Source organism: Microtus oregoni, unplaced genomic scaffold (assembly GCF_018167655.1).
Source record: "Microtus oregoni isolate MIOR12 unplaced genomic scaffold, Mior012 000009F_ref0000495, whole genome shotgun sequence".
NCBI classification, from domain to species: Eukaryota; Metazoa; Chordata; class Mammalia; order Rodentia; family Cricetidae; genus Microtus; species Microtus oregoni.
The window spans coordinates 54,506,581-54,530,671 of record NW_024543068.1 but is presented as its reverse complement, the minus strand read 5'-3'; the positions used below and the strand labels follow the sequence as shown (position 1 = coordinate 54,530,671).

At 41.0% G+C, this 24,091-nt stretch overlaps 1 protein-coding gene across 4 annotated transcripts in view; it reads right to left on the bottom strand.

Annotated features, from left to right (window-relative positions):
• Positions 1-24,091, bottom strand: part of Hdac9 (histone deacetylase 9) — a 463,183-nt gene that overhangs the window by 367,611 nt on the left and 71,481 nt on the right. For all 4 annotated transcript variants that reach the window (XM_041657935.1, XM_041657936.1, XM_041657937.1 and 1 more), the window contains exon 3: positions 971-1,212. In XM_041657935.1, the coding sequence (XP_041513869.1) occupies positions 971-1,212 (242 nt within the window). The remainder of the gene's footprint in view (positions 1-970; positions 1,213-24,091) is intronic.

Here is a 24,091-nt window from a genome sequence, read left to right as displayed (position 1 = left end):
GTGTTTCTACTTGATACACATGAGATTATGTGCCTAGAGTACAGTATAGCAAAATATGACAAAATGCATAATTCTATGCATTATGATTATTACCCTTAAGTCATCTTTGAAAGAGTTGATTATAACGTAAAACTTTATTATAAATATTTTGTGCTTTTAATAATAAATTCAAATCAAATATCTATTTGACTGACTCAAAACATCCTTGTGCTTTCTTACAATTTAAAAACGTTGCCTCATTTGTCAGCCCAGACGTAAAACTTCTAAGTTTTGAGTTTAGAGCTATGTGCTGCCTTGCCCTACAAGACCCCTGTTGGTAAATGTCTTTGCCAATTATTAAAACAAACAAACAACCAAAAGACAGACAAATCTACAGTGACATATTCCAGTGAACACAGAATCACCAGATGTCAGTAAAAAATCTGAGCTCTTCTTATATTTCCCCTGACTTAACAGTCTATAAAAGCATTAAAATATTCATTCCACTTTTGCATATAAAAATATAACCCCCTTTGGCTTTTCATTGTATTATTTTATTTTGATTTTGATTATATGCCATATAAGCTTTTCTACAAGGAAAAACTTGTATTGACCTAGACTGAGAAGAAAACAATCTAGAGACTCAGACTGCTCCTGTTCACGGGATGACTTTACCCTTCCTGATGAGCAGGGCACACAGGTTCTTTAGTAGCATAACCTGGACCTCTCTCAGCTTGTGGTTCTTGGTGGTGGCTACACCGGGAAAAGGAACACATGGGAGAGGGTACGGACGCGCATGGGAAGTTCCTGCCACTCTTACCGGGTACTTAACCACGTTTCTAACTAGTACAACTACAATTGCCATCAAGCCACACATCCATGTCTTATCCACAGTGAACTTGCCCATCAGTGCTCCCGTGAGCTGGTCTTGGGCCCACAGCGGGGTGCAGGTGCCCTGACTGAGAAGGACAGACAAAGACACATTTGCTACCTTGATGTGCTCCTGCAGCTGCGCCTGATGCTGCCGCGTCAAGTTCTCATGCTGCTTCTGAAACTCCGCAATGAGGAGCTGCTTCTGGATTTGTTGCTGCTGTTGGATGAGAAGCAGCTCCTGCTGCAGCTGCTTCTCACGGACGACAGGATCCACCACGGGCATCATCATCCTGAGGTCTGTCCTTAGGTCTAAAGGTGAGATGGGCTCCAGGCCCATAGGAACCTCTGATTTCACATCCACTGGAGACCCGGGAAGGAAGACAAAGAAGGGGAGACAAAGATTGGAAATTAGCACTCTGATTTGTAAACAAAGCACACACATAAAGGAAGGGGCACAATCACTCCTTTACACTGAAGGCAAGATGTGTTTTTGTACATAAATTTTGGTAAAAGGTCCCTGAGTTCAATTCACTCAATAACAAGTATTCTGCTCTGAATCTTTCTACAGATGTCTGTTTTCAAATAGATGGATTCACCTAGAGGTATCAAAATCATTTATATATTAAATATAAAGACTGAACCACTTAACAAATTTAAGCCACTGAAGACCAAGTAATGCAAGATGAAAGAAAGATGTCATACAAAAAGGGAACTTCTGTCACGAATCAATTCATGGACTCATAAAAAGCCTTATAATTAGGGACAGAAGAGTTCTACCCTAAGTTAAGCATGAGATGCAATACATCGGCGACCCTATCAGAAGTGGGAAAAATCTCCATCCAGATTCAGCTAATGGTGATTAACCATAACAACAAGCCAAGTCCGCACATGAAGAAGTGAGAGCAGCCAAGTGTCTAAGTACTGGCTCTTAAATAGTGATCATTTAAATCGTGGAAACCTCATTCTTAAAATAAACAAGAGAGGAAGAAGTATGCGGGAACTTCAAGTAAATATTTAATCAAACCACCAAAGGAAAAAAGATCTGATGACCCAAATGTAACTTTTGAAGATAATATTTAAATTCATGAAATTGAATTGGATAATATATGTGACATTTCTAGCACAATTTAAGTAGATAATCAGGCTGCCCCACCAAAAGAAAGTTTTAGGTAGGAAAACCACAGCCCAAGAAGCTCTCCAGATGTAGGTTGCTTATGGCTAACGCCTACTCTAATTGGTCAGATCCCATGCCGAATTGATGGCTGAACATTCTGAGGAATACATCCACCCTGAGGAATTAGGTAAAATTTTGTAAAAAAGTGAAAGAGGTCAAGTTAAAGATAATGAGCTTTTTGGAAGCCGAGGTTATATCTCCTCAAAATTAGTGAACCACTACTCAGCTCTAACACCAGCTCAGACAGAAATAACTAGAAATTTTAATTGCAAAAATATTCAAAATACTTTAACTTTCTGAGAAGCCTAGGGAAAAGGTTCAGTAAGTCAACCGCAATATGAAAGCCATCAGTTTCACCCTCTTGCTCCAGTTCCCCTACTTACACAAGCCCGAGAACACTGTTATCTGCACCGAGCCCCAGCCCCACCACCACTAAAGCAGAGGTGGTCAGAGCAATGTAGTCAAAGGCTCACATGAGCGCCATCACTCACAGTGTGTGCAGGACAACTTCAGGAAACACTGTTGATCTTGTCTTCTCTATTGCATATAAATGGAAATTTTCTGTACATTAAAATAGTTCACCAATAATGATTAGCTAACCAATCAAAGGTGTATAAGCAACTCTTGAAATAAAATGATGATTTCTATAAATATTAGAAAATAAAAACAATTCAGCAACTAAAAATCCCCTTTACTGGCAAATAATATAAACCACTAATAAAATGAAACATCACTACGTAGCTACAAAGAATTACATATGTGCCCATGTATATATGAACATACATTTATGTCTGCCTGCATCATGCCCCATTTTAAAAGGTAAGAACATGATTGAATTATTTATTAAAAGTGGTACTTCCAATTGGTATAAAATTGACAAAAATCAATCCAAAATTTGAACCATGTGATATTAAATATTTCTATAATTTTATTCAGGTTTGCCACTTCTAGAAATAAATCATAAAGAGACAATCCTAATGGAGAAAAACATTTAATGCTATATTATTATTTGGAGATTTTGTTTTTTATTAATGTCATAGTCACCAACTAGAAGGAACACCTATATAAACTATGTCATATCCATTTGGCAAAAAACAAATGTAGTCATTGGCTGGGGACAAAGGTCAGTTGATCAATTCTCGCAGTACAAGCATGAGGACACTAATTTAACCCTCAGCATCTACATGTAAAGAAGCAGCTGCAGGCTGCAGTCCTAGCACCAGGCAGCCAGCCTAGAGTTCTTGGGGAACTTCAGGCCAGCAACAGACACTGTCATACTGAGGAATGACACACAGGGTTACCCTCGGGCTTCCCTCCACAAACATGTGCACACATGTGCTTATTGTCTTCAGACGTAGGAGCATGCACACCCATTTACACACGCATGCTCAAAAACATATGAATCCCTAAAAATGAAAATATTAGAATCCTTAAAGATCAATAATAAAATGGCAATAATACTGTGATCAGCAAACTGCACACACTGTTATGGAGCCCCTTAAATATCAGACATCATTATAAATGTTGAGCCTTAGGACTTGAGGGGGAAAAAAAAACAAACAAATCCAGTCATAACTATACATGTGTAGACACACATAGACACACACACAAACACCCAGAGAGAGAGAGAGAGAGACAATGTTCAGTCACACTAGTCCATAAATTCTTTGCACGGAGTGACACAGAGGACAGATGAGGACAGTGCTTTGGGTGAGAATCTGGCTGACTCTGCTTTCTTTAGCTTCCCATATTTCTTCTTTTTTATTTATTTAAATTTAAAAATTTACATACTAGCTCCAGTTCCCCCTCCTTCCTCTTCTCCTGACCCCCAGCTCTCTCCATCCCACCCCATATCCACTCCTCAAAGGGTGTACGGCCTTCCTTGGGGAGTCAGCAAGGTCTGAGATAAGTTGAGGTCAGACCGAGCCCCTCCCCCGTAGTAAGGCTGAGCAAGGTATCCCTCCATAGGGAACAAGCTCTGAGAAGCCAGTTCATGCACCCAGAAGTAAGTCCTGGTTCCACTGCTAGGGGCCTCCCCAACATATCAAGTCACATAACTGTGACCCACATTGAGAGGAGCCAAAGCAGTCAGTTCAGAGTCTGTGCGCTCCCACTAGCTCGGGTCAGCTGTCTTTGTGGTTTTCCCAATCACAATCTTGAGCCCCACCTTACTCAAATGATCCCTCCTCCCTCTCTTCAACTGAACTCCAGGAGCTGAGCCCAGTGCTTGGCTGTGGATCACTGCATCTGCTTCCATCAGTTACTGAATGTAGGCTCTATGATGACAATTAGGGTTGTCACTAATCTGTTTATAGGGAAAGGCCAGTTCAGGCACCCTGTCTACTATTGCTAGGAGTCTTAGCTGGGGTCATCCTTGTGGATTTCTGAGAATTTCCCTAGGTGAAAATTCCTTCATCAAAATCCATATTTCTTAAAATTACTAGAAATATTCATCACTTCCGCATGTTCCACATCTACATAGGTTTGAAGATCCCAGATTGGGAATTATTAAGTTTCTATTCTATGTAGATTTATTGTTTATTTTCAGGGCTTAAAGGAAAACTCCCAGGTATCCTGTTTAGAGTACTAAGGCCTCACGTGTAAACACTTATGAGTAGCAATCTAGCTGTATGGAACACATGCATGCATGCATTCACACAGCAGCAACCACACTGTATGGCACACGTGCAGGCACGCATGCATTCGTGCAGCAGCAATCACACTGTATGGCACACATGCATGTATGCATTCATGCAGCAGCACTCACACTGTATGGCACACGTGCATGTATGCATTCACACAGCAGCAATCACACTGCATGGCATGCATGCAGGCACGCATACATTCATGCAGCAGCAATCACACTGTATGGCACACGTGCATGTGTGCACTCGTGCAGCAGCAATCATCTGTATGGCACACATTGGCAACACGTGTGAGCACGTGCAGACAGGTATTAATCTATCTTTGCTGATATCGGCTATTTTTCAATGTGTCAATCAGAAGTTTGAACTATGGATACTGCATGTAGCAGTTTAATGATGATGGGAAATGATTTCTTAATAAACGATGGTTTGGCAAGCAGTGACTTCTTAGGACATTACTCTTGTTCAAGCAAATGTAGTGTGACAAGTCTGAAAACAAGACGGCTGAGTAGGTAGACCCTTCGCTGTCACGGGCCAGGCCCACCTTCTGGTCCCTTAGCTGTCACGGGCCAGGCACACCTTCTGGTCCCCTAGCTGTAACGGGCCACACAAACCTGGTCCCTTAGCTGTCACGGGCCAGGCACACCTTCTGGTCCCTTCGCTGTAACGATCCATGCACACCTTCGAGTAAAGACCGTGAAGTGATGTGAGAGTTTGGGCATTAACTCAGACTTTTCATGAGTCCAGCCTAAAGCAATGTCGCTAACCATACACTTCATTTTCATTTTTAACAGGCCAGACTGTAGTCTTCAGTGCTTTTCATGGCCATCTAAATAAGCAGAGGTCAGAATCTTAAAGCACAAAACATAAAATAATTCAAAAGACCCTTGGGTCTTCTTTATTGTTTAATAAACTATAAACATCAATCCATTAAAATTCTTCAAACAAACAAACAATAAAACAAGATAAGGAATAAAATCCCCCAGTGCTCTGAAACAGTCACTGCAGACCTCAAAGAACAATCTGACTTCTTAACCTTTATCCCTAAAGAAATGATTGTATCTAACCGCCTGCGTTTGTTCACAGACTAATCACTAAATTGTGAAAAATCACCCTCAACTTACAAAAACTGCCCTTGATTATAAATAATTGCCCAGGACTGAGGAAAAGCGGCAGGCAAGATCCCCGGTCTTTCATCCAATTTATTCAGAGTGATCCACATTCCATTTGTCTAGACTAAATATAGCAGCGTTTAGACAAGAAATCAATAGTGCTCGCCGAGAGCAGGGCAGAGGCATGAATATTTCATCCAACGTGAGGAGCAGCGGCAATCAGCAGAGTCGCGGCTCTGGCCGGATCATCTTCTGCTGGCCACTTGGACACACTCATCTCTGCTATTCACTCCTGTACCCGCCATTCTTTTTGTTTTCTTAGCAGGCACTGCATTGTGGGTGACAAAGATGCTACTTATTCCAAAGGGAATGTTGAATTCTTCTGACATCTTTGCCGACAGTCTAAGGAATTTCCCAGGAACAATCATAGAAACGTAAGACCAGGGCTGTTTCAGCAAGTGACAGTCACCTTCGTACACAGAATGTGAAAGAAAGGGCACGGTGGAGAGCTACATTTTATAACCTGAAATAAGCAGGCTGCAAGGGCAACGCAACTATCGTTTTTAATGAGTGGATAAGCCTCTGTTTATAGCACTTGTCTGTTGGGGACCACACACAATTCTTCAAAGACTATCCAGATGTGGTTGTCAGTGACGCAGGCTAGAAGATGGCTGATGACAACTAATATTGGTATTAACATTAGTTATCAATGACTGTAGTTTCTTTTCCCTAATAAACTTCAACCCAGGGCATAAGTAAGAAAAAGCCACGATAAATCTAGCTTTATTTGGACTTCTCTTTTCTGAGATTATAAATACATGCAATGAGCTGAATCAATAGCTCCAGGGTTAGGAGCAAAGGCTCTTCTTCCATAGGACCCTGGTTCAAATCCCAGCACCTACGAAATGGCAAACAACCACCTGTAACTCCAGTTCCAGGGATCTGACCCCCTCTTCTGGCCCCCATAGGTACTGCATTCATGTGGACCACAGACATGCATTCAGACAGACACGTAAAGTGATACAAGCAAATGAATCTTTAAAAATAAAATAAATAATAAAATAAAAATAAGTACACTAGAACATATACACATTATTTTAGATTTTTCAAATGCTCATCTGGAATATTCCCACACATATATTATCTGGTCTTAATTAATCATGTTATAAAAGCTTATTTATTGTTTGTTCATTGACTTGTTTTTTTTTGATAGATTCTATTCTGTTAATTGACAGATGCATTTTTTCGAAACAATTTTCAGTTTCTAAAATACTCATAAATGAAAAACCTCCCACTTCAAAACAAGATCCTAGATTGTGTGTGTGTGTGCATGCATGTGTGTTTATGTGTGTTTTGATACTTACAGTTGTTTAAGTAACATATATATCTATGTAGTTTAATTAAACTTCTAGGAAAAATAGATTTGTTTTTTTATTCGCACCTGGGCCAGGGCCACAGCTGATTCTGAGTGCTGGAGCCAAACCAAACAGCCATAAATCTTTCCTAGCTCCTTGTTTGTGGGCTTGTTAGTTAAGGACAAGTGACCATGGCAGACTTCCTAGGATTCAAAGAAGGACTTGGGTCACGACTTTATCAATTTTCAGACTCTCTCTCATAAATGGAAACATTTGAAGACAGAATTTTGTCTATGTAAACTATCACTGTGGCTGAAGACGTAGTTTAAAACCAAGATATTGGCATAGACATTCTCACACCCAACTTGTTTGGATCAAAGAGTGACTTAATTTTTATATTCTAAGTACTACAGAAATCAGAGCCATGTCTAACAGTATTAGTTGGTATCTAGAATTACAGAGGTCCAAACTCAGGGCATAGCACCTATAATACTGGCCAGAGGCAGCATTTAGTTAGGTTCCTTATGCTACGGAATGTTTGCCTTTAAATTACTGGTAAGTGGACATACGAACTGAAGTATCTAGATTGGAGAAGAAAGAAATGTTGCTTTGACCACTTCTGCCCTTTTTTCCATTCCTCCTCCACACACAAAAACCTGTGAGAGTGTGGACATGCTGCCCGCCACCCGGGAAAGACCACCCGATCCACTCTTCAGAACCGCAATGCCACCCCATCAAACAGGGAGGTGATATCACCAGTTTGAGAAAGATTAGTGGACTAAATGGGCTTCCCAGAGGATGTCTCAGAACGGTAGCCTGAGTAGACATTTTCACTCATTAATCTTCATACTTGTCTCTCTGGTTGCATAGTTCAGCCTCTGGCTCCAATTAAACACAGCAACGCGTGCTTGGGCTACTGACCCCTCTCCAAATTCTGGTCAGTACCGAGAAGGGTGCCAATCCTAGCACATCAGGGAGGGCTGAGATTATCATCTGTGTATACTATAATGCTTTGTCTTATGGTTCTGACACTTTTTGACCAATTAAAAAATTGGTAAGGAATAATTTACAGAAATAGGACCCAACACCAATTAAGAGGTTGCTGGGTTGAAGATCACTGTGTATTGGACTCTGTGAGTAAGCACACAATTTACCTTTCTGCGCAGACATTAAAGATCTTGAGGACTACATATAAGATGATCCATGAGCCAAGAACCGTTGTCTTCATTCTAAACACTCACTCGATGGATAAGATCTCAGCTCCACCCTGAAGAACTTTGGGAATTTTGCTCTGGTACACACCTGCCTTTGGAGGGCTCTGGGACTCCATTTTCACCATTTAGCCCTCCCATTGTATATGATGATTATCTTACAAATAGATAGACTTTACCTTTCAGTTTATTTTTCTCCTGACAATGAATCTGACCTCGGAGCCTTGGCCTTGTTATCCTGTGATGAACATGACCAGCTCAGGTGCCTACATGCCTGACTATGGAACAGGGCTTCCAAGATGTCTACCGAGCATAGCTACTGAGGAGGAGATCAGGGCTTGTTCTTGAGGCAAAGGGTCAAGAAGGCACAAAAGAGAAGCTCATCCTTAGGGCTTAACACTTCCTTTCCGTAAGTCTCCAGAAAAGAAAGACAGAAACTCAGTCAAAATGGCTGCTTAGCGTCACTCGCTGGAAAAGTGGTTCTGTTGTCCAGAAAAAACAAGAAAAAGTCACTTTTTTGTGCTCTTCAGATGTTACTACCTGGGTCTTCAGTGTTCCATAGGTTCCAAGCCTCCAGAAGCCACTTCTTGCCTAAGAAAGAGGCTGACCTCTGGGAACCTGGCTGGAAACCTGGCTGTCTGCAGTCTGCAAGTAGGAGAGAGTCGGTTCCTCCAAAGCTTCAGAGTGAGTTGGTTTTAATCTCTTCCAGTAAGTCTCTTTTCGATGAGGTCGGATGTTTTTAAGCACATCTTGCCAAGCAAAATTCATCATATCCAGCGTCCACACTTCCTCTCTAGTTTATCTCCCGCCACCCCTTCCACTGATCATAACACGGCTTTAAACTGTCTCTTAGCCTTACGTCCTCTTTCCTTATCAATTTAGATCAGCATACTTTCTTTTGGAGTATATTCTAGCCTTCTGCTGCTAAATACAAGGCAATAAAAATCAGAACTCTGATGTGTCCGCACCCATTGCCAGACCTCACAACAAGGTGCATATGAGCTGGGGTTGGACAGAAGCAGGCAGGGTGGGTAAGTTTTGTGAACTGGAAGAGGCATAGATGGGCACACAACTGAAAAAAAAAAAACACAGCAGGCCATTCTAAGCTGAGGAGTAAACAGGACTAAGTTCAGTGTCCCTTGTCCTCTGCTGTGAGTATCCGGGGCTCTAAAGAGAAGAAATGAACAGACCTGGCTGTGCCTGGGGGAGTGGAAGGCGTGGGCGATGGACAGGAAAAAGGGTCTCCCTCCACACATCACCCCTCCCCATTATTCTTCCAGTTCCCTACCACAGTGAAGGATTAAAACTCTGGGGAATAGGAGGGTGATAAACACCCGAGACCTCGACAGGCAGGATGCTGGGCCGGGGTGGGTAAAGTCAAGTACTGAAGTCCTTTGCTCTCTTCCAGTCCATGAGAAGTAGTTTAAATCGCCTTGACACTTTCCTTCCGTGAGGCTAGCACCTCTCACTCATTTGGGAGTAAACAAGGTCAATCTTTATATGTCATTTAATTTTTTTATTCCTTGTAGGTTGTTCCTCACCACAGCCTGAGGGCTGTTTGAACGTGGCGCTGTGTCCCGGCCCCTTTTCTCAGGACTACACAGCAGCACGAGTTCTTAGGTTCTTTCCCCTTGAATTCCATTCCTCTTTGTATTGTTTTGTTTTCTCCAGGGTCCTCTTTGGCGCCGTCTTTCACTTGTTTCCTCCTATCTAAATACAGGCTCCTGATGTTGGCTCTGGCAGCAGACACCTCACTGTCCTGCCCTGACTTCCTGTGCAACTGCTCGCTCTTCTCTGCTAACCACGTTTAATCACAGGATCCAACTAATTTCTCCATCGCCAGTGTCTGTGTCCCTAAAGCAGACCTTTCTCACTGTCCCTGGGGAGCCTTGGTCTTTAGCTACAAGTACAAGGAAAGGCCTAAGTGCATGCGTGGAATGGATGGATGGATGGACGGATGGATGGATGGATGGATGGATGGATGGATGGATGGACGAAGGAAGATGAAACGCACAAGAAAACTGTGGAGACAGAAAGGTGTGCAGAGCTGTGTGACTACAGTCACAATGCCGACACACCCTGTGAAAATTACAAAGCAACAATTACTGAGCTTTTTGACCCTTTGAGTTCCAGATCCTACCAAGTCTTTGCTTAAATTATTGGCAAGTGAAAAGAATCAATTATTCGACTTAAACAAAGGTTCACAAACAATCTCAAAAGGGTTGCAAGGTGTCACTTAGCATTGTCTAGGTTTTATAACGATCATCAAATGAGGTAGGAGAATGTAGATAACACTAGCTTATTGTCTATTATTAGCATTTATGATATAATCATAAGGAAATAAAAAAATGAACAACTCCCCAAACTTTAAAAGGACAATTTTCATAAGAATCCTGTAAATTAGTCTTTCCAGAGAGGCACAACTTTCTCTCACAGCGATTGTGATCAAGTCATGAATGTCTTTAGTTTCTCAAAGTGCACTAATACATGGCATAAATGCAAAGAAAATAAATTCAAAAGGCAATCTTGGCTTTGATTTACTGTTCTCTTATTTCCCAGGGGTCTGGACAGGAAACAAAAATAACCACAAATGACTAAAATATCAGTAGTCCTTGAAATATCAACATTTAAGCTAAAGCAGGCTAACTTTTTAATCAAAGGCTTTGCTATTTTGATTTACTTAATTCAAACTCCCTCTCTGCAAATATGCTTTTGAATTAAGCAGTCATAACAAACCATAACACAAACATGAATTGCCAACTAATTTGTAGAGCACATTTAATTCTGTCTATGCAAAAAACACAGCTTTCAACTCAAAGAGCAGGAGAGACAGTTTATTATAGAGTCCAACTTGGGTGACCATGGCCTGAGAACACGAATTGGGGTTACCCCAGATTCCATGTTCTAATGCGGAAGCAATTTCATGAAGTTTTTATAGTAACAAAGCAAAAAGCCAAGAATCAAGGCGCTTTTCAAATACCTTGTTGGAATCGTCAGAAAGGCAGTTACAGCAGGAGAGGCAACTTTCCCATTGGCCTCAGATGCTGTCTGATGATAACCTTAGCCTTTCGGTTGCTGGAAACTAGTGCTCTGCTAAGTTACCATGTCCCAAAGGGTTTTATCTACTTGTGACAGGGTGTCAGTGAAGACATAGAGGTGGGCTATTCAGGGTCTAAAGCTAGCACAGGAGAAGGCAATTAGCTTCTGTAAGATATCAATTTCTCTTGCTCCCATCTCTGTCCTTCCTCCATCCCAACTATCCCATTCCCTCAAGTTTTCCTCACCCCTCCCCTTCTTCCCTCCTCCTTCTCCCCTCCTTTCCCCCCCCACTCCCATGCTCCCTATTTTGTCAGGTGATCTTGTTTGTTTCCAATTTCCAGGTGGGTCTATATATGTTTTCCTTTGGGTTCACCTTATTACTTAGCTTCTCTAGGATCATGAACTATAGGCTCAGTTTTCTTTGTTTATAGCTAGTATCCACTTATGAGTGAGTACATACCATATTTATCTTCTTGGGTCTGGGTTACCTCACTCAAAATAGTGTTTCCTAATTTCATTCATTTGCATGCAAAATTTAATATGTCATTGTTTTTTACAGCTGAGTAGTATTCTAATGTGTAAATGTGCCATATTTTCTTTATCCATTATTCAGTTGAGGGGCATCTAGGTTGTTTCTAGATTCTGGCTATTACAAATTATGCTGCTATGAACATAGCTGAACAGATGCTTTTGTAGTATGACTGAGCATCTTTTGGGTATATTCCAAAGAGTGGTATTGCTCGATCCCGAGGTAGGTTGATTCCAATTTTCTGAGCAACCACCACACTAATTTCCAACGTGGTTGCACAAGTTTGCAATGGATGAGTGTTCTCCTTACTCCACGTCCTCTCCAGCATAAGCTATCATTGGTGTTTTTGATCTTAGCCATTCTAAAAGGTATAAGATGGTATCTCAGAGTTGTTTTGATTTGCATTTCCCTGATGGCTAAGGATATTGAACATTTCCTTAAGTATCCTTTGGCCATTTGAAATTCTTCTGTTGAGAATTCTCTATTTAGTTCTGTACCCCATTTTTAATTGGCTTATTTACAATTTTGATGTCTAATTTCTTGAGTTCTTTATATATTTTGAAGATCAGTCCTTTGTCTGATCTGGGGTTGGTGAAGATCTTTTCCCACTCAGTAGGCTGCCTTTTTGTCTTATTGACTCTGTCTTTTGGTTTGTGTCCAGACGCTTTTCAGTTTCAGGATGTCCCATTTATTTATTGTTGTTCTCAGTGTCTGTGATACTGGGATTTTATTTAGGATGTGATCTCCAGTGCCCATGCATTGAAAACTACTTCCAACTTTCTCTTCTATCAGGTTCAGGGTGTTCAGATTTATATTGAGGTCTTTTATCCATTTGGGCTTGCATGGCGATAGATATGATCTTTACTGAGGGAGCCATTATAGGGTTAGCAGAAACCTTGGTCTAGAAAATTCCCAGGAATCCACAAGGATGGCCCTGGCTAAGACCCTAAGCAATAGAGAAGAGGGGGCTGATCTTTATTTGCCCTGTAGTCAGACTGATGAATATCTTAAATATCCCCCATAGAACCTTTCATCCAGTAACTGATGGGAACAGAGGCAGAGATCCACATTGGAACACTGGACTGAGCTCCCAAAGTCCATTTGAAGAGTGGAAGGAATGAGAACATGAGCAAAGAGGTCAAGACCATGATGGGTTCACCCACTGAAACAGTCTACCTGAGCTAATGGGAGCTCAGCAACTCCAGCAGGACAGGGAAAGAACAAACGTAGGACTAAACTAGTCTCTGAATATGGGTGACAGTTGTGTGGCTGGGGCAGACTGAGGGGCCACTGGCAGTGGAACCAGGATTTATCCCTACTGCATGTACTGGATTTGGGGGAACATATTCTTTTTGGATGTATACCTTGCTCAGCCTAGATATAGTAGGGAGGGCCTTGGACCGTCCACAAAACAATGTGCCTTACCATCTCTGAGGATTGGATGGGAGTTAGGTGAGAAGGTGTGTAGAGGAAATGGAAGGAGGGGAGGGAGTAGGAACTTGGATTGGTATTTTTTAAAAATCTAGACAAAAAAAGAGATACCAATTTCTCTACTGCAGTTCTATTAGTCTTTATAGACACACTTCTTTTTATGAATTCCCATTGGCAGTTCAAAAGTTTTGCCATGCGTGTTAGTCTCTTACTATCTGAGAACTGAGTAAAACTTTTATTGGCTCTGTGTACTACAGGGAAAAAAAATCAAGCCTGTTTATGCCAATATAAAAGGAACAGGAACTAAGAAACTAATCTGCAGTGCATTGTAATTGGTATAAAAATTTAATCTGATGCACAGGCACCAGCAAATGAAACCCAGAGGAGGCAGGACATTTTAGTCTTTTAAGTGGATAATAAAACTATTAATTTGAAAGAGTTCTTTATTAAGGGAAACTCAAATTTCAGCTGAGATTGGGAATAAGATGACTTCTCAAAAAAAGGACTCACCTTTATCCATGTATCTGTGTAAGATATATTTTCAGTTAGACTGACATTTGCAAGTGGCTAAAATATATCTTCCCCATGGAAATAAGACATTAGATGCATAGGATACTCTGTCAATGGCAGAACCCAGTGCATTACATTGTATAACAGAAAACTTGATAGATATTGGTGGGAAAAATGTCTCTTAGCAGATACTGTCCCGTATACCCCTCTATGAACAGACTACACTTGATATTCCACAAATAAACTCAAAGTGTATCTTCAACCTTCCATCAGAAACTCTCAGTGTTGGCCTGGGGAGAGAGCTCTGGGAAAATGTGTGTTATACAAACGTAAGTACCTGGGCTCCATCAAATAACAAGAATGGGTGTAACCAACGTGCTTCCAATCCCAGGGCTGCAGAGGTGGACACACTCAGATCCCTGATGCTAAGTGACGAGATAGCTTAGCCTAGTTGGCAAGCATCAGAACAGTTTCAAGATAGTGTCTCAAAAAAAAAAAAAACCAACCAAACAAACAAACAAACAAGGTAGAGGTTGTCCAAGGAATAACATCAAAAGCGGTCCCATGTGCACACACATACACGAGTATATGAATGCCCCCACATGATTTTCCCCACTCACAAACATACACACGGAAAAACATGCATCAGAAAATAACACATATCTTAAAAGACTATAAATAGGTGCTATCTTCATAGATAAAACAAAACCCTATTTACAAGAAACAATTACTTTGAAAATTTAAATTTAAGACAATGTTCACTAAAATGTTCAAGACACCCAGGAGAAGAGAATTAGAAGTCCTGTAGGACTGAACTCACTGCTCTGTGGGCATATTCTACATTTATTTTGCTAAATTCAAACCAGAGACAATTTACGCCACTGCTTTTTCAAATAACATAAAATTATCATCTTGGAAAAATAATATTTACAGAATTTAAAAAATACTAAATACATTTATACCTTCTGTGTGCAATTTATATAAAAATATAATGATAAAACCAAAAATCCTTCAGTGATGTGTATTCAAACTTGGCCACGCCCACTTGATTGACACCACATCGGCTTGTAAAGGGAAACACCACAATCTTTTCAGGAATCTCATTGGATAGGAGTTTGAAGACCCATGAGCCCCAGGAGCCATGTATACTGAGAACACGTCACTTTCCTAGGTTGGTTCCAAGTTTGCCTTCCAAATTTGGGCAAGGATGAAATAAAGTCAGATACCCTGATGTTGAGCGAGAACTGGCTTTCTTCTTTCCATTACGGCACCCAATGCAAAGCACTTACCATGTCCCATATACGGCACACGGCGTTGAGTGGGTTACAAAAAGAACGGTCACTTTTTTATGCTATCATGAAGCTGTGATTTCCTATAACCTGCCCAATGGATGCTAATTTGACATTCCTTTACAGATAAGAAAAGCATACACCATCAAGCAATGTAGCCAAGGGCACCCGGGCCAAGACATAAAGCAGGAACCAAGCTCACACTGAGGTCTCTGAAGCCCTGGTCCTTACCCTGTATTCCGAGCCGGCCCCTGCTCTACTGAAATGCTCTCCTTTGCAGCTAGAGCCTAGGAGGCAAGCATTAACGTAGTGAGAATGAAAACTTTTTGTTAAAGTATTGCCTCTCTCTATTTTTAGAGGTGAAGAAAAGCTTTTGCTTGTACCTGGCAACACATTCCATGGGGAGTTGTGTTCTTAAATACATTTCTGCATATTTTGACACATTTGTATATTTTCAGGTAGGCTTAACACATCTTTCTTGGCATGTGTATTTTAATGCTCTTTTAAAGAAATAATTCTGTACTTAAGAATTCCAAATATAGGACTTCCCTTTATTTTAGCTTTTATAGAGCTAATTCTTTTATACATTCTGTGGCATCTTACCCATTTCCCCTTAGAGTCAGAGTCTAAGCATTTCCAACCTGATCCATTGACTTAGAGGTACAGACTGCCTTGGGTGATGCCATTGTTGCTACTTCCTTAACAAGATCCCACTCTGACGAGATTAGCGACAGAAGGATGGAATCCTAATGAATTGCAAATGATATTTAAGTGCATTTATTACTAACACATTTTAGGGTTTTTCATAAATATTAGGGTTTTCTTTTCAACCAAAGAAAGTAGTAACAAAAAAAATGATGAAACATCTGTTTTGTTTTGTTTTTTGACAGTGTGAGAAAGGATTTGACAGGATAGTCTTTAGTGACGGGATGCTTTCATATTCCAAAGTTTTTTTGTTTCTCTTCAATACTTCTTATGTTCTGTAAGAGAGAGAATTACTGGACATAAAGAGACATAACTTAATAAATAAAGAGGAGGATCTACCAAAAAGTGCCTAATGCTGTCAAAAACTGACTTTTCAAATATATAAGTATAGATCTGTTCATCAAATAAAGATAACCATATTTGGCAAAAGAAACTGTAATAATACTTCATGTGGTTTCTCTTTCATTAGACTGCGTTGGAAAGTCTCTATTCCTGGCCGATCTCATAGTATCTGTTTATAGAACTAGCCTGTATGGTGAGGGCTGCCAGCATAGATTGCATCTGAACATTTCAGCAAAGCCTCAGGATGACTGCTCTGAATCTGAAGTAGAAACTCAACAGCCATACATCTATAGGGAATTATAGAAAGCACTAATGTGCAAGGGAAATCTGCAGGGCAAGAGTCGCTAGACCTTGGTCCATGAGATAAATTCAGACTCTCACATTTCATTTTTAATTTTTGTAAGCCTGTGTTAATAAAACTACACTTTACTTTAATGTGTTCTTGTATGTATGGGCAAAATGTGTGTGTGTGTGTGTGTGTGTGTGTGTGTGTGTGTGTGTGTGTGTATGTGAGGCATGAAGGGGTCATGGGGGAACCCTCAGGAGTTGTTTCTCAGGCCCAATCTACCTGGGTTTGTTTGTTTGCTTGCTTCAAAATTACTTTTATTATTTTATATGTATGAATATTTTGCCTGCATGAATTCCTATACCTGTTGCCTGCAGAGGCCAGAAAGGGTCATGGATCTCCTAGAACTGGAGTTCCAGAAAGTTGTGAGACACTGGGTAGGACCTGAGAATTGAATCCAGGTCCTCTGGAAGAGCATCCGGAACTGCTAAGCTGTGAGCTGTCTCTCTAGCTCCCATCCTGTTCTTAAGACAGAGTCTCTCACTGGTACATGGGGTTTGCTGATTAGGCTGGGCTTGCTGGGCAGGCAGCCTTGGGAATCAGTTCGTCTTGCTCTCTCCACTTCTGGAGTTACAAGAGCTTCTCATGATGCCCCACATAGGTTCTGGGGCTAAAACTCAAGCCTTCCTAAGTGGTGTAAAAATTTTGAGAGAGCTAAAGAGAGAGACAGAGACAGAGAGAAAGGGAGAGGGAGAGGGAGAGAGAGAGAGAGAGAGAGAGAGAGAGAGAAAGAAACAGCATCTATTTCATAAGGAAGAAGGATGCTTAAAAGAAATCCCACACTAGTTCAAAATTGAATATAGTAGAGGGTTATTTATTTAGGGGTAGACTCGCAGATCACAATGCTCTGCTCGAACAGGAAAAAACAACCAAAATGCCACAGCAGGAAGAGAGACAGAGCAGACACATGCTTTATATCAGCATCTACAGTGTGGGTAACTTAAAGACTACTGGCTACAGGAATTCCTACAGCACCACCCCTTTTGTTTAAATAAGAGAGTTCTAAGCCTTACACAAAATTACAAACAATAAGAAAAAATATATCAAGCAAGAAACATATGATAAATGTTCCAATAATTATCCTATCCTAATGAGTTTTAAGTCTTATATGATAAATAACTTGGCCAAGTCATGAAAGGAAAGTAACTACAAATATCTAGTCTTTGATTCCATCAAAGATCCGAGAAGAGAAAATAATATTACTTGAGTAAGCAGGAAGTGTAATCAAGAAACTTCCAGAATGTACAACAAATGACAGAGATGACTGGCTACCTGGGTAATCACCCAAAGTCTCATTTGCAATGTTGGAGCAACCAACTTTGTCTAAGGCCTAGAGTAACTGACAGACCATTTTCAGAGGCAAGAAATTTTTCAAAACCATCTTACCCTGTCTTGGGAAAATTTGACAGTCTTTTTTCTTGTATCCTGCTTGTCCTGTCTGGACATTGTACATTTTGTCAGCGGTAAATGCATGGACAGTTCCTTGCCTAAAGGCCAGTTTTGCCAAGAAGAAAACAAACTCCAAGTGGAGTGTCTTTGGTGCTAAACATTCTCTCAGGAATAGATCAGTGCTGCCAGGGGCAATCACGTCTCAAGTCAACAGAACCCTAAGTTATTTAAATGCCATATTCTACAGCTCTTTGAAGTGATTAAAGATTACCTATCTATGCAGAATACAATTTCTATGTATCTAAAGAAAATATTAAACAATCTTTAAACAACTGTATAATAAATGAGGACAATGAACTCAAAATGTAAACAATGTATAAGTATCTTGATCAGAGGTAGAAATGTATATTGCAATATGAGAAATATATAGCAAAATTGTATCAATATACAAAATGTCTTGAGCAGAGGTAGAAGCATGCATGCATACAATGACAAAATAACTTTGACTAGGTATACAAATATTGTAGACAAAAATAGGAACATATTTAATATAATTTAAGTTTGTATCAATATACAAAAATCTATACCAATGTAAATAATAGCTCACAAGTATTCACTCCATGATAACGTGAAAATTATGTAAAATAGAGACTGTTGTTGATAAATAAAGTTTTCCTGGGACACAACTAGTCACATTTGTTTATGTCCACAGTCAGACCCGAATGTGACAGAGTCAGTATGGCCTTCTATCTGAAACATTTATCTCTGACCTTGATAGACAAAGCTTAAAGGGAATCCACAGCCGATCTTTCCTTTGACCCTCTGGAATTCCCTCGTGCCTTCAAATGCTCATACTTCCCATGTACTTTGCTGCTTTAATGAAGAACGATAAACTTTACCATAGTTTATTTTTCCCCTGAATGATACACAATTAGCAAGAAATATGCAAACAAAGGAACCTGTGTATGAGACGCTCTGGGGATTTTCATTGTTAGTGCATTAATTCTGGACTTTATGGCTTGGTCTTCGCTCGAGCACTTCCCTAGGAACCAACATATAAAGACTCGCAGCGTTTTAAAATGACTAAGGTATGCTGAGCACCAGCTAGGAGTCCTGACAGAATTTCACAATGGACACAGGAAGGCCTTACCATTCAGTTTTAATTTTATTTCAAATTTACAGGAGAATAATGAGCAGCAAGCATGACAGAATAATTTTGCCCACGCCACTTTTACTTGTAATTTACTTTTATTATGCGTGTATCTGATGTAGTTGGCAGGTAGGACACACACATCCTGGCACATGCAAAGTAGGTATGGAAATGGTTGTCTCCTTTCTACCTTTGGGGATAAATAGTTTATCTGCTGGGCCATCTTACTGGCCTTCTCTCTCTCTCTCTCTCTCTCTCTCTCTCTCTCTCTCTTTCCTTCCCTTTCTTTCTTTCTTTCTTTCTTTCTATTTTCTGAAACACGATTTCTCTGTCTAACAGTCCCGGCTGCCCTGGAACTACAAAGAATCACCTGCCTCCAAGTGCTAGGATTAAAGGTATGTGCTACCACTTCCCAGACCCTATATTACCTTTTAGAAACTATTTTCTTTGTTCTTTTTAAAACATATAGTAAATGCTAATTTAGGAAAGTCCAAGGAAAGACACTATGCAATGATCCATACTAAAGATTCAGTTTTGTCTTCCTAATGTATCTATTTTCAATGAAGTAGAATAATTAATTTTACAAAAACTTTGTGTACAACAAACACTCATTAACTTAAAATTCTCTTTAATAAAGGGCAACTCTGAACCATTCATTGTTTCTACACAAACTCCAAGCTTACAAACATACATTCCATATCATGTTTTGGATCCTACTGTCTTACTTAGGAGGACAGGGTTTGTTTCAGTTTACTGCTCCATATCACAGTCTATAACTTGGGAAAGTTGGGATGAGGGTACAAGGTAGGAACCTGGAGGCAGGAGCTGATGCAGAGGCCATGGAGGAGAGCTGCTTACTGGCTTGCTCCCCAAGGCTTGCTCAGCCTGCTTTCTTACAGAACTCAGGGCCACCAGCTCAGAGTTGACACTGCTCACAAGGAGGTAGACACCTACACATCAATCAATCAAGAAAATTCACCATAGGCTTGCCCACAAAACAATCAGATGTTGGCATTTTCTCAGTTGAGGTTCCACCTCTTAAAAGAACTCTAGACTTTGTGAGGTTGACGTAACTGGTCAGCACACTCCAGCCCATGTCAGGTTGACGCAACTGGTCGGCACACTCTTGCACACACTCTTGCACGCACTCTTGCACACACTCTTGCACATACACTGAAAATGACAAAACAACTTACAGAAACCAACTTTTGAGTGACTTTTACAAAGAAGTATCAGAAAACTAAACAATGCTGTGCATATTGAGTATTTAAGGTTTTGTTTCTGATGTATGAAGGTCGATTTAGTTTATACAAAGCGTTTTAAAGCACATTAGAGTTTTAAGGAGCCCTTACAGAGTGCTCAGAACTGTAGTGGACACACACTTGCCTTTTCAGTAAAAGGCACAACAAGACATCACTACAGACTTTGTTGTCTCAAACGAAATAGCATAGAAGTGTATGGGAAAACAGTTAACCAAATATTCTTCCACACATTGTAGTTTTAAATTAATACAACCCAATTCACAAGAAATAGATTGCTAACCACAGTCTTTAGCCAAACCATCCAAGCCCAAAGGCTTCTATATATTTTCTGCAACATCCACAATGCAACTGGGATGCCCCAGTGGAGCACAAACCTGCTTGAGAACTTGCTTGTTACACAAAACATTAAGACCCATGTTGTTAGGATCTTACTCTGCACCCACAGTCTAGAATCTGTAATCTTTCAAATTATAAAAGGATATTGCAGTTAAAGAAAATGTAAACAATGCAGTCACCCTCTGTCCTAAGAGACACACTCGCAGAGTTTCCCAGGCTTCTCTGCAGTGGCATACTGAAGAAGCAGAGTCAGGATTCTTCAACCAGCCCTATCCCATGCTGGATCTGTTCAATATGGTTTGTTTCTCTGAAGGCAAATTTACCACAGTCCAAGATACATTCATAGTTACAGTTCAGAACTGTTTACGGAGTAGGTGGGACTGTCAAAGCAGATGTCCTTTAGCTTAAATGACACAGCATATCTAAGAAGATGCCGTCTTCAGCAAAGACCAAGAAAGATGAATCAAACCCAGGAACCAGGGGATGAGCTGCATCCCTGCCACAGGCTACACTTCTCCTCTGAGCAACTCAGCTTCAGAACTATGTGTGCAAGTCCAGCTTCCAACAGGACTAAGTGTGCAAGTCCAGCTTCCAACAGGACTAAGTGTGCAAGCCCAGTTTCCAACAGGACTAAGTGTGCAAGCCCAGTTTCCAATAGGACTAAGTGTGCAAGCCCAGCTTCCAACAGGACTAAGTGTGCAAGCCCAGCTTCCAGCAGGCCTGTTGGGAGCTGTGAGCCCCAGGTCCTGCATTTCTTGTAAACAACTTGTTTTCCCCTGATCTGAGTGCCTACAGCTGCTCTGAGCACGAGACCCTCAGGAGTTTCTGATGGCAGGGGAATGGTTTCTGGTGCGCTTGACTGGGGCGTGGCTATCCCTATATAAGCTGCCCCTGAACACAATAAAGGGGACATTTCCTGTTTCAAGGATGACCTGTGACTTCGTCTCTGTGTGTTTGTGTGTTTCAATCTCCAGTCCCTTGCCTGGTTCATGAACTGTATCGTGGTGCAATGACAGAGGAAAGTCATTGGTTAAAAAATAAAGAAACTGCTTGGCCCTGATAGGTTAGAAAATAGGTAGGTGGAGTAAACAGAACAGAATGCTGGGAGGAAGAGGAAGTGAGCTCAGACGCCATGCTCCCCTCTCCCAAGCAGACGCGATGAAGCTCCAACCCAGGATGGACGTAGGCTAGAATCTTCCCGGTAAGCGCACCTTGGGGTGCTACATATATTAATAGAAATGGGCCAAGCAGTGTTTAAAAGAATACAATTTGTGTGTTGTTATTTCGGGCCTAAGCTAGTCAGGCAGCCAGGAGCCAGGGAAGAGGCCCGCAGCTCCTACAACAGAGCATAGATGGGCAGCGTGTGCTACACAGGCCTAAGGGTGCAAGCCCAGCTTCTAATAGGACTAAATGTGCAGGACTAAGTGTACAAATCCAGCTTTCAACTGGACTAAGTGTGCAAACCCAGCTTTCAATATGAATGAGTGTGCAAGCCCAGCTTCCAACAGGACAAAATGTGCAAGCCAAGTTTCCAACTGTAATGTGTGAAAACGCTTTCTCTTTTTTTCTTCAGTCTCTTTCTTCGTATTTCTTTTTCTGTCCAGAAGGCATCAATTGGCCTCCCTATCAACCTTCTTTCAAATTGCTGGCTAACCCCCAATATCTTGTCATCTGTTCTCTTACTTATTGGCTAATTCTCACTATTTTGCGCACGGACTGAGGAAGAGGGTGACAGAAAAAACATGGGAGTCTGTAGTCTCAGTCCTGATCCTTTCTAGTCTATGATTCCTGGGTTCCTCATAGATAAATCAACTAAAGCCAAGAGTGGAGGCTATAATCAGCAAGATTCTCTCTAGTGCCAAGGTTCCTTCTTTCCCACCTGCAAAATTACATGTGTGCATCATACATATGTGCACTGTTTCATGTTTTAAGTCTTTGTTCGAATTATATCTTAAGAGGGTGTTCACAGAGAATTCTCAACAGAAGAAGTTCAAATGGTCAAAAGACACTTAAGGGCATGCTCAACTTCCTTAGCGATCAGGGAAATGCAAATCAAGACAACTTTAAGATACCATCTTACACCTGTCAGAATGGCTAAAATCAAAAACACCAATGATAGCTTTTGCTGGAGAGGTTGTGGAGAAAGGGGTACACTCATCCATTGCTGGTGGGAATGCAAACTTGTGCAACCACTTTGGAAAGCAATGTGGCGGTTTCTCAGGAAATTTGGGATCAACCTACCCCTGGACCAGCAATACTACTCTTGCGAATATACCCAAGAGATGCCCTATCATACAACAAAAGTATATGCTCAACGATGTTCATAGCAGCATTGTTTGTAATAGCCAGAACCTGGAAACAACCAAGATGCCATTCAATGGAAGAATGGATGAAGAAAGTATGGAATATATACATATTAGAGTACTACTCAGCAGTAAAAAACAATGACTTCTTGAATTTTGCATGCAAATGGACAGAAATAGAAAACACTATTCTGAGCGAGGTATCCCAGACCCAAAAAGAGGAACATGGGATGTACTCACTCATAATTGGTTTCTAGCCATAAATAAAGGACATTGAGCCTATAATTCGTGATCCTAGAGAAGCTAAATAAGAAGGTGAACCCAAAGAAAAACATATAGGCATCCTCCTGGATATTAACCTTCATCAGGTGATGAAAAGAGACAGAGACCCACATTGGAGCACTGGACAGAAATCCCAAGGTCCAAATCAGGAGCAGAAGGAGAGGGACCACGAGCAAGGAACTCAGGACCGCGAGGGGTGCACCCACACACTGAGACAATGGGGATGTTCTATCGGGAATTTACCAAGGCCAGCTGGCCTGGGTCTGAAAAAGCATGGGATTAAACCGGACTCGCTGAACATAGCAGACAATGAGGACTACTGAGAACTCAAGATCAATGGCACTGGGTTTTGATCCTACTGTACCTACTGGCTTTGAGGGAGCCTAGGCAGTTTGGATGCTCACCTTACCAGACCTGGATTGAGGTGGGCGGTCCTTGGACTTCCCACAGGGCAGGGAACCCTGATTACTTTTTGGGCTGACAAGGGAGGGAGACTTGATTGGGGGAGGGAGAGGGAAATGGGAGGCAGTGGTGGGGAGGAGGCAGAAACCTTTAAATAAATAAATAAATAAATAAATAAATAAATAAATAAATAGAGGGTGTTCACTGTTGCCTCCATTGACTTGTACAGGGAAAACAGCAATCTGTGCTGAATTGGAAGCTCCTAAAAAGGACACCATCTACCATATAAGGAACAGTAGAGAATGACTCTCACAATCCTCAGGTAATACACTGTTCCATTGAAAATCATGCTAGCACAGACTTGGCCTGAGATATAAAACTCAATTCTAGTCAAAACAGTTTCATTCCTTGACTCTGCTGTTAGGAA